Source organism: Saccoglossus kowalevskii, chromosome 3 (assembly GCF_978046115.1).
Source record: "Saccoglossus kowalevskii chromosome 3, keSacKowa6.1, whole genome shotgun sequence".
Taxonomy (NCBI): domain Eukaryota; kingdom Metazoa; phylum Hemichordata; class Enteropneusta; family Harrimaniidae; genus Saccoglossus; species Saccoglossus kowalevskii.
This window is the reverse complement of record NC_140643.1, coordinates 40,181,132-40,193,358: the sequence shown is the minus strand read 5'-3', so window position 1 is coordinate 40,193,358 and position 12,227 is coordinate 40,181,132. Positions and strand designations below refer to the sequence as shown.

Genomic DNA, 12,227 nt, shown 5'->3' with positions numbered 1-12,227 from the left:
GAAAATGTGGGTGTGGTTATTTTGCAAAGTCCTGTTGATAATACGGACAAATATGGTTCTGTGACCCAGTTCGTGCTCCGATCAGGTGACTCTCAGCCAATCAATGATGTTGTAACAAAGCATATTTGACGCTAATTGAAGGGTCGTCGTACAATCCAATCACCGGCGTCGATTCACATAGTTGTTTGTGCTGTGACAGGCTTCAAAATTATTCGCTGAAAAACATATATTTTGACAAACTGATGGAATTTGACCTTAGTTCAAAAAGAAAATACTAGGCTAAGATACATTAGAGCTCACGCGAATCAGTTTTCTCTGCAAGTTGTGAAATAAAGTAAACCAGAGTAGCGTCGATGATTTTCAGTCCTGAAGGACTTTGAATTGTTCATCGACTGGCCACCAAATAGTTATGGCTATAACTAAATTTGACACGTTTTTCATTTAAGCCCAATAAATTATTCATACATGTCAAGCTCTGTTCGATTTTTTCAGGGCATGTGGCCGTTTTTAGTCGAAAATATTTTGTGTGGGAACACTTTTGCGGTACGTATACGGTATAGACCGAGCTCATTCAATGATCGTGACTTAATTTTAAAAATTGAATGTCAAATTTTACCAGACGTGGACCGATGTGGATTCGATATCGTTATTTTTGGAATTAATCACTAACATTTCCTCGTTTCTCTGCTCTGTCAAAAGGAGTTACCTAGGCTTTTTTCACGTAACTGTCTCATTAAAATAAAAATAAAAATATTACATCTAGAACAAGCACCCAAAACACGTAACAAGAAGTCCCAGTTCAGTTGCTTTCACGATACAAGTGTAATACAGCTATTAGATTTGAAGTGTCGTTCAGAATGTAATAATAGTTAAAACTAGTTGTATGTTCACACTTTACTATCAAAACCACCATTTCGACCACCCATGTGCCAGTTTTCAGTGTTTGGGCGAGCGGTCAATGTTTTCAATGAGCGAGCGAGCGAAAAAAAAAACGCGATTAAAATGCGGTCGGTTTCCGGTCGGACAAGACCGCGTGGTCGGAAATTAAGCGATAAGCGGTCGATGTAAAAGCGGAAGGTTGGGCGAAATGAGTACTGTATGACCATGTTTCTCCGACGAAGTCTCGACTGACATTGTTTGCGACTGGAAGCTTATCACCCGTTATATCAGAATCGTCAACAACAGAGTATACAGATAAGATGTTATCATTTAATTCCTTCCAAAGATAAACACTATGCAAATATCCACGAAACGGCAGTTGTAGTCTTTTCTGCTAGTGTTTTAAAACACTAATTTGAGCAACGTTATTTCGTAATTTCGATCTTTTGTAAACTTGGGGTGATGTATCAAGGTCTAAAGTAACCGTTTTATCAATTTTTGAAAAATCAAGAAAAAAGTGAAAATTTCCCTTCTCGCTACCTTAAATGTAGTAAATAGTATATATACGGATACCGTTAAGCTGAGGGACTATTTTATACAGAACGCTTCAAACTACTTCCTTGTTGAATGATACAAGCGCAAAAAGGCTGTTTCAAAGTGTATTTTTGCAGGTGTTGCACACAGGTGAATATCATTCCGCCTTTTTTACATCGTGCATAATACGGCTGATAGTTTTGATTCGTATGCTGAGTTTATCTATGTCCAAGCGAATTCTGGCCAGATCATGAAGCCTCGTAACCCGAGCGTATTTGTTATATTAATCCTCGCAAGCCAATTTGTCCGGGAAAGCGATGGGAGCCCAACTGTTGAAATCGTACTTCGTGACAATGGATATGAAGGCATTGTAATCGCAATACACAACTATGTCAAAGAAGATACACAGCTGATACAAAAGATACAAGTATGTATTTTACAATAATTTGTAATACATAATTTATAGTCACTTATACTACTCAATCTACAAAGGTGAAATTAATTACGCGCAATAACAAGTTATGTAAGTGTTTTCGGTCGCACATATTACACAACGTTTCTTATTTCCGTAATACGATAGCCTTCCATTGAAAAATGTGTGTTCTTATGAATACAATGCAGCTTTTGTAACTGTTATGTTGATATTTTTTGTAATGGAGAGTTCCAATCTAGGTTACGTTTCATTCTATGCATAAATTACAATAGATTAGATAAAGAATACACTTTATTATACCCCATGTGCAAGATCATCGCGTTGATTGGACAGAAGACGGACGTGTGACGGTCAATAAATCACATTTTCGAGTCAATAATGAAAACCTAGTCGCCTCAATTTCGGTTTTGAAATGGCATCTGAGACTCCAATGTTAGATTTATGTGTTTACAAAACGTATAATTACTAGTACCTCAGTATCGGTCAATCGTATCACACTTATCAAACCTATATCACGATAATATTTTATTTAACCTTGTTCATTTTTTTTTTTCGTCACCATACCACACAGGACACTTTCACTGCGGCGTCGGCATTTCTATACACTGCTACCAATTACCGTACTTATTTCCGAAATATCACACTACTTATTCCTCTGAGCTGGTCGAACAAACCTGAATATGAAATGGCAACATTCGAGACATTTGAGAAGGCTCCTATTGTTGTTCAGAAACCAAATCCCCTGCACGGCAACGTACCATACGTCAAGCAGTACGGCGATTGTGGTGTGGGTGGTGAACAGATGCACTTGACGCCGGCTTTCTTCAATGATCTAACTATTCCAGATAATCAAGGGCCGCTTGGTGAATACTTATATTTGTGTTGAGAGATTATTTGTGTGTCTCTAATATTATCATCAGATTCAAATAATTTATGTTTCGTTATTACATTCCTGTTTTAAAATAATTGCGTCATGTGTACATGTGTGTATGTTTGTTTAATGACGTTTCACACCATCTTTGTTTGCTCTATCAGACAGAGTTATAGTGCATGAGTGGGGTCATCTACGATGGGGACTTTTCGACGAATACGTTACTGACGTCAATCAAAGCTGGTTTTATATGCACAATGGAGAAATTCACCCAGTTGCGTGCAATTCAGAAATACAAGGAGAATGGTCACCGTCTGCTGCCTGTGAGAGACGTGATGACGTCACAGGTCTGCCGCCACCAGAATGTAAATTCATACCAAATCAAGACCAATCGCAGCAGGTAACTGCATCTATAATGTACGCCCAATGGATTAACACGGTGAGTACGATGTATTCCTCGGGGTAAGGGGGAGATTTCTGGCATCACAGTCGTAAAGAAAACATGTGATACATACATCGTTATTCTCTACAAAGTCTGACGCAAAGTGCTGTCAACCGTCAAATAAATCAAAATCAAGGTAGTCATAAACAAAACAATTAGAGCAAGTACCCTAGCTGAATATTATAAAGTAGATACATGCGGGAACAACACAATAGCTCACTCTTTACAAAATTCAAGTTTGGTCGAACAGATTGTATTTCATACCGTGTTGTAATCGTTAAGTTATACGATAATTTTTGTCATTATACAAGATCGCAAGCTTCTGCAATAACAATTCTTCGGAGCCGCACAATTATCACAATAAGATTCCTGAGAACAGACAGAACAGACTATGTCAAGGTCAAAGCTCATGGGAAGTTATGCTACAGCACGAGGATTTCAAGAACAATGTCAACCTACCAAGACTGATGATAGACACCACGCCTACTTTTAACATTGTCAAAACTGGTAGGAGAAGAGTTGTTCTTGTACTGGATACTTCCGGAAGCATGGCGGTAGGTTGTCATGGAAAACGTACTTATGATATACTGATGAATCAATTATATACCACTCTTTTAATTGTGTCTATTATTATAAGTATGGTGTTTATTACTTTGTCGGCATTAAACGATTCTTTGGCCGCATTTACTAGTAAGCGGACTGTTTCAAATCTAATTTGTTCTTACAAACATTACAAACATTCTCTCACTTTAAAAAAATAGGAAATTGGTTTGAGTAGTAACACCCTTGATTCAAATTCACAGCAATGCAATACGTTGCGAATAAACCCTCATCCGTACTGAGAATGTTTGGTTATGTGTGTTTATACCTAATACTGTTCCCATATATTCCTATATCAATTCCACAATGAATGCGATATACATGTATGTTTTGTACGTATGTCTACCTAAGGATTCCCAGTTTCAAGTTATAGTTTTCATTAATACAATGTTGAATGATGCATTCTATCACAAATCACCTGCTCAGCTTATTCATGTTATTGAGACCATGCATGTAAATGAGTATTTTTGAGAACAAAAAACAAACAAACAGTAAACTCAAAGAGCGGTGGTCGCTGCGCCACGCATGCGTGAGATGGCGACTTTGACTATTGCGCAGATCAAAGAGTACAAACTGAGACGTTACCAAGCTTTAAACTACTATTGTTTCAGGTGATTTAAATGCATTGAAGGAATCACCGGCTTTAATTAGTTCAAGTCCTGACCAGGTCAAAACTCGTACTTGTGATTTCCATTAGTAGAGCGCATTGAATTGTGGGAAAATTAATGTTTATCAACACAAATGCCGCACATGCGCGGTGCGACGACCACTGCCCTTTAACTATAAGAAAGTACTAACGAAGGTTAGCGGACTGTTATACAGTTATCAGAGTTATATATACATTGATAACAAGTTTCACCTAATATAATATTCAAAATCCAATCATCCATGACGCTAGTTACTTTAGCATGTACGATCATCATCGTGTAGTTAAATAGGCGCCTTTATGACATACGACCCAAGGTCAGGATTCAAACTGTTTCTATTGTTGGGCATTGGTATGGATATTTATTACCCACTACTTTCAGTGGTACTTGTTGTCACCCACAAGCCTTTGAAATGAACTGAACAGGTCCTGCCATTGTACATAGTAATTTTATTTTGTTTGCTTTCCCCCAAGGGCCGAATTCTTTCACTCTTTGTATTTATCCTTATATTTTATTTGCGGCATATGCACGTGCAGTTGTTTAGCGATTCGAATATAGCCGACTTGAAGCAATTTTGTTTTTTGAAAATGTGGTATTGACACGAAGTTGAATGTTATTTTGCTCGAAAAATCATCTCTGTGAAAGACACTCAATTATACTTGTGACTGTACTTTCTTTTTGCCTGTCAAAACAGAGCCACAATGAACCTCTCAATAATAATAACCTGATTGGAATTCACAACAGTCATAATATAGTAGATACAGGATGTAACGTCATGTAAAGAACACGATATTAGGATAAGTTCCATGGTCTTTGTAGTCAGTCAGCAGCGTTCTCCATCAAGATTATCTGACTCCCAAAAAGGTCATCAAACAGCACGCTGCTTATTGGCTTGATATGTTCACATCGCATGTTATTGGCTTCCATAATTGGCCCGGTAAAACTCTCAGATCAGCCTGTATACAACATGGCCAGAGTTTCTTCATAATTAGCAGGGATAGCCCATGACCTCTAATACATCAGTTACCAAGAAAAGACTGCATCTGCATGTGCTCCCAATTCCACTGACGTTTCTACAGGAGGAATGCAAAAGTGGCGACAAAGGTTATATCAAACTTTTGTGCTAGTAATCAGATCAATGACCTTGTCTCGCCAGTTAGGCAATGATTCAGCCAAGTTGGTTTCCTATACAATTTTGCAATGATTCTCAATGTCCTTCAGCCAATTTTTATACAATTTGGTAGTGACTCTCTCTATTTTGCGAATACGACAATTTCTATAAGCTCGTGTTTATAAACTACAATGTTTTATCAGGAGCATGCATAGGTGGCATCGTGGCGTACGTATACACAATAATCTTCTTGCCTGGCTGTATAATCACATTGTCTAGAGGCTGGACATATATAGGTAAACGTAACAGACTAATTGTGATATATTTTCTGACACTGGATGCTAGAAAGGGTGGCATTGGGTAACTTCATAACAAATAAGCTTGTCTTTCAGTGATTAACTGTCGTGATTTACGTCAGCATAGACTGGTGGCGATGCAGTTAGCATTACAGCTTCCTGTGTAAACTTAATTAATTAATCGGGTCGTGTGCCAGGCGTAACACACTACAAAGCTGCCATCATCCACATGTTTAGTGAAAATATCCAAGCATTTCCATATATTCTTTGTTTTATTACATTGTTTGTATTTTTCTAGCTTAAATTAGGCGCAATTTGTTCGACAGTGAATGCGATATATTTGGATTTGGTATCATAACATGAATAGACATATAGGAATGAGAGACGCCATTAGTATATGGGAAATTAGTATTCAAATCTATTCATATTTAACGACGATTATAATGTTATGAACTACCATCATAAAGTCGACTTCAAATATCATTCGTTGTACTTATAACTCTTTTACCAATATGTGTTCCAACAATCCGCTGAATTAATACAATACAATTATAATACATAATTTATATGATATACTACGATTATTATTATTATTATTATTATTATTATTATTATTATTATTATTATTATTATTATTATTATTATTATTATTATTATTATTAATTATATATAAGCTACTAGTATATAACCTGTATGTTTCCTGTAGGGTAATCGCATAGAAAGATTGCACAGAGATACAACGCATTTCATTCTAAATGTAATTGACGATGACAGCTTTGTTGGCATAATTCAGTTTTCATCTGATGCCACTGTTCTTTCTGAAATGAAAAAGATTGATTACGCATCTCGACCGCAGATAGCTGCGTCTGTACCATACAGTGCTAATGGTGGCACCAATTTCGGTGCTGGAATAAGAGCTGCCTTACAGGTAAACACAAGTAGTCACATGTGTGTTATTTATTTGATGTAATTTTTAAAAAAATTAATTAAATTTAATTTTAAATGTATTTTCTTGGATACTGTGACATATTTGTTCATTATTTACAACTGCTGACACAATTGTTACTTATATCAGGAACTTAAGGAAAGCCAGTTGTCATTGAAGGGAGCATCGTTGTTGATAATAACAGATGGTCAATTCTCTTACACCAGCGATGTGACTGATGAGGTGTATGCTAGTGGTGTTAGAGTGGATACCATTGCATATACACAGGCAGCTGAAGATAGTTTGCGTGTCTTGTCTGATAGGACTGGCGGGTCATATTACTATGTATCAGACGATGAAACTTCTACAGAGTTACTGGACTCCCTAACATCAACCATCACAGACAGACCAGTGGACAATTATGAACAGATTCCTATAAATGTGAGTATGTCCAACACTTCTGAAATAAATGCAAATTGGGCATACATCATACATTAGTTGACTAGTTATGTCGGTTACTGTTAGCGAACACTGTTATAAAGTGCAATGTGGTAATGAGTATGTTTGCCCTTTGATACGTATATCAGCAGTATTTCGGAAATAATATATCGAAATTATCCAATCTCCCTACTCCATCCCAACGAAATCACCCATACAAGGCATTTGATAAGTTAGTTTATTGAGTAGTTAAACAATGCAAACTGAGTAAGTTATGTTCAATTACAAACACTATTCACACGTATCCCATGCTCGAACGACGACAAGGTATAAGTACAAAGGTAAAAGTGAAAATGATCATTAGTTGTGAACAGGAATGTCTAATCTGTAAGAGTGTTTACAATTCGTTTCCTTTTTGTTGCATTATATTCAACAATGTTTCACAAAGAAAAGCATTACAATAATTACACAATTTCCAACATCTGTTAGGGCCATAGCAAAACACAATTCTCTCACAGTCTTCTCCTCTCATAAATAATAATGAATCCCACCCCAAAATTTCTTCTTGGCTGATAATGATATTTGAATATTTGAGCCCACTAAATAATCTATATTTTCTTAACATTCCTTAGTGAGCGTTATCTAAAGACTTCATGTTAATATTATTTTTCACTAAAACGGACCTAGGTCAAGTAAGATACATGGATGGTAGTGAATAACAAAACCTGTGCCTTCATTCTCTTCAGATAGCAGATTTTGTACTCGATTTGAGCAATAATAATGAAACTGGGAGTCTCTTTGTTGATTCAAGTGTTGGTAATCATACCGTCTTCACCTTTACATATTCTGTAATACTTCAAGAGGTTCGACTCACATCACCGAGTGGTGATATTATAGATTCAAACGCTAATGAATACGTGCTGTACGAAGAATTGAAACAAGTTTGTATTACTATACAAGGCATCGCAGAGGTAAGCCACATTTGAGCCTTAGTGTACTTCTCAACAGTATATCATAACACTTTGGTCATACAATTATATGTTTTAGAATGTACAACGTCTATGTTGATATAATTATATTACAATATCAATATTTGGCCAAATACAATAACAACGACATTGAAATAGTTGTATATGTATGTGGTGTAATTGCTACTGACACAGGTTACTGTTTACCTTATCATTCAAGGCTGGTTCATGGAACTACTATATCTATGTGACAAATTCCAACCAATTAGTGACCATCACACTGAAGTCTCGAATCACAGACGTCACCAATGAACCAATCAAAGTTAGAGGGATTCTCGGGAGATCGTATCTTAATTACATGGAGGACCCAACTCTGGTAATATATGCCGAGGTTACGAAAGGTGGTATACCAGTCATGAATGCTGACGTGTTAGCTACAGTGAACAGACCAACAGGGGGGCCAAAGGACCTCGTTCTGCGTGACAGTGGATCAGGTGAGAGTAAACTTTAATTATCTTATTATCTTCAATCGTAAGACTGAATTGTGTTGTTTTACATAGTATGTTATTTACGTTTATATTGCAGGTGGCGATATTGTTAATGGTGACGGCATTTACAGTGCTTTCTTTGTAGACTTTTCCATTTGTTCATACGATGTTTGTACATATGGAGTGAAAATAACAGCTACAAATTACAACGACAAAGCTACGATTAACCAATATGGAATATTTAGTTCAGCTTTTCCAATCAACCCAGGTAAACTGAATATTTTTAGTTAAATACAATTAGTAATAAAAACAACCAATAATATATTTATTGCTAACATCCACATAACCTGTTATTTAAATGGTATATTTTACACTGTAGAAAACACCCTCGAAAACGTCACGACTGTTAGTGCAGATCTATTCAGCAGAGTTGCATCTGGCGGCGCGTTTGATGTACAAGATTCGCCGCAGAACGAGGGTGATATCCTAGATGTACATCCGCCATCACGCATTCATGACTTGAAGGTACAAGAAACATCCTATGAAAATAGTTCAATTGTTCTCACTTGGACTGCTGTTGGTGACGATCGTGATCAGGGAAAAGGTACACACTTTGATATTAATATTGGCAAATACAGCAGAAAAGATGGTTTATATAGTTAATTTGCATTGTATTAACGAGTACATAGTACTATTTTAAGACCTGAACCAGTGCTTTATGATATTTAAGCTTTCATTATAACATTGATGATGGACTAATACACATGAAAACTTAAGCAGTGATACAGAAGACCAACCAGCAGGTTGTTGGTTTCAGCAGGTAGCTCATCAATTAGAAATGTTGACCTTAGCAACAATTTCAATACAATGAGCACACCTTTTGTTGGTTATAATAAGTAAGAGCGTGGACAGCTCTGCTCCTGGTCAAGTGAAGGTCAACTTTTGAAAGTGCCATGAATGGTTAATTAACTTAATATTGCCCAATATGTTTTTGCCCAATATTTAGTCAAGCGAATTCATCAAGCATCAAAATGTTGCAAGTGTCGCTTAATTACATTAAATTGTGTTGATTAGAAAAATTCATTAGTGAGTGAGAAGATAGTTACCACAAAATTGTATATATTTCATTTCAGCCATGGAGTATGATTTGAGAATCAGTGACGACGTTATAAACCTGTATGACAACTTTGGAAGTACAACCCGTTTGACCATGAACGACATATCATTTGGGAATCTAACATCTCCTAGAATGTCCGGGTTATCAGAGTCAGTGACCGTAGTGGTGAATTCAACTGATGGGAATTCCACTTACGCTTTTGCTCTTCGTGCTATTGATGATTCTGGTAATAAGGGAGACAAGTCAAATGTAGTTCAAGCAAATCTTGTAAAACCACGGTTAATAACACTTACAACTGTAGCTGACGTGTTCACAGAGGTCACAGTTGTGACAGAAATAATGGTGTCCACAGAAGTAATCGCATCTACAGAAGTAACAGCGTCCACAGATGTAATGGCGTCCACAAACGTAATGGCGTCCACAAACGTAAGGGCGTCCACAGAAGTAATCGCATCCACAGAAGTAACAGCGTCCACAGATGTAATGGCGTCCACAAACGTAATGGCGTCCACAAACGTAAGGGCGTCCACAGAAGTAATGGCGTCTACGGAAGTAATGGCGTCTACGGAAGTAAAGGCGTCCACAGAAGCAATAGGATCCACAGATGTAATATTCTCTACAGAAGAAACAGAAACGACAGTGGGAACAGAATACACAGGGACAACTCAATCTCAAGCTATCACAGTGTCTGTCAATGAGTCGCAAACCTCATTAAGACTGAAGATAATAATTGCTTCTTGTGGATCAATGGCTATAATCCTCATAATCTGTGCAGCTTTATGGGCATCGCGATGCAAACAACCGCATTCAGTAAATGGGAAAACGTCAGGTGGATCACACAATAACGATAACTTTTCCAAGTTTCCTCGTCCTAAGAATATTTATCTTCCTCCAACAGATTACGATAGTCTTGTGATATCACATGACTATATTGACATAGAAGCTATTTCGCCAGATTCACGCGGTGAAGATCAGTAATGGCATATTAATACTTAGTGATTGACTTAGTAAGTGAACATTCCAAGACATAAAACAACATTCGTGAGGCGAGAAAGAAAAGTGATTTCTTTTAGAGTTATTGTATTATCTACATGGTTATTTTAGCTATACTGCCTCTCGGGACGAGTTTGTATTGGTTATTCTATATCGTCATTCATGAATATTCATGTTTCTATTCATATATATGTTATCCTTTTGCAGTTAAAGAAGATTAGCAAAATTTACCCACTAATACACTCCCAGTGTGAGGTTATTACCATTTGTACTACAGGTTTTGTACTATATATATTAATATTATCTTTCAACTTTTATGTTATAAATTTTTTTCATTGTATGTTCGTATTAATATGCTGATTGTTCATCACGCATCAAATTAACATGCAGATTGTACTTTGAATGCTGTTTTGCTGTATTCCATAATTCACGGTCTTCATACTTCTTTGGCTACTTACAATTTACATAATACATCATTGGCGAATTGTTGTAGTGCTTCAAAACATGGTATGCCAGGGACGAAATTGTAAAGCACAATTATAATGAAGCACGGCCTAATTTGGGATGACCCTGCGATTTGGAGCTATAGGCAAAGTACTTTTCTACTATATTACTGGTGTTTTTGAATGAGTATGATATAATCGAGAACAAGTAATTCAATATATAGACAGCTATACGGAGTCTAAGAAGACGTCACACGAGTGAGAAATTCCGTGCTAAATTTTGAAAGAAATATTTTGTGCAAAAAATGTAGAGAAGATTACGCTTTTGCAGCTGACTTCTACAATACGGGGCTAATCGACTGATTGTGAAACTCCATGTTGCTTGTTAATAATAATAGTTTATATCGAGATGCGATTGTATCGAATTTAAGCAGAATGCATATACAGGTAATGTGATGCGTAATACAATTTATGAAAAAATGATTTAAAAGTATTTGTTTTTTGTTCATGAATATCATCTGATGATGTCACTTTGTCTGGGATCGAGATGATAAACATACAGTCTGAGAATGCGTTGATACTTTCACAAGCATAATCACAACTCTTCGCATGCTTTTATTAAGAAACAGGACACATCAAAACACATCAACTTCGGCGATACCGAGGTGGCAGAAAAATGTAATCAAAAAAATAAATACTTCAAAAAACAAAACTTGTCATTAGTGCATTGATTCAAAATACTTACTACAGGTAATTTCTATTTCGTTTAGACAAGTAAAGGCAATCATTTTGATAAACTTAAATATACATGAAATATACAAATTTGTGTTCACTGATAATGGTATTCCACAATTAAATAATTATCTCTTGAGGGGTCGATGTATTATATGATTTCAGGGCAAAACGTGTTTCTGTATATTTTGAAGTATCTTTAAACTGTCATGTGAGCAATACATAATTGAAAGCCCTTTAAATTGTGATTAGCTTGGCTAAGAATCAAATCTTTGGTTGAACTTGTGACCTCTATTTGACGCCGTGACCA

At 36.4% G+C, this 12,227-nt stretch overlaps 1 protein-coding gene across 1 annotated transcript; it reads left to right on the top strand.

Moving 5' to 3' along the window:
• Positions 1-1,525: 1,525 nt before the first annotated feature.
• On the top strand, positions 1,526-11,897 carry LOC100368456 (calcium-activated chloride channel regulator 1-like). The gene is made up of 11 exons (XM_085497200.1): positions 1,526-1,840; positions 2,418-2,709; positions 2,882-3,156; positions 3,471-3,713; positions 6,520-6,741; positions 6,889-7,179; positions 7,923-8,147; positions 8,365-8,638; positions 8,730-8,900; positions 9,012-9,236; positions 9,766-11,897. Exons 1-11 carry the CDS (start codon positions 1,664-1,666, stop codon positions 10,725-10,727), a joined length of 3,357 nt encoding a protein of 1,118 aa, XP_085353326.1. The 5' UTR covers positions 1,526-1,663; the 3' UTR covers positions 10,728-11,897.
• Positions 11,898-12,227: the final 330 nt, after the last annotated feature.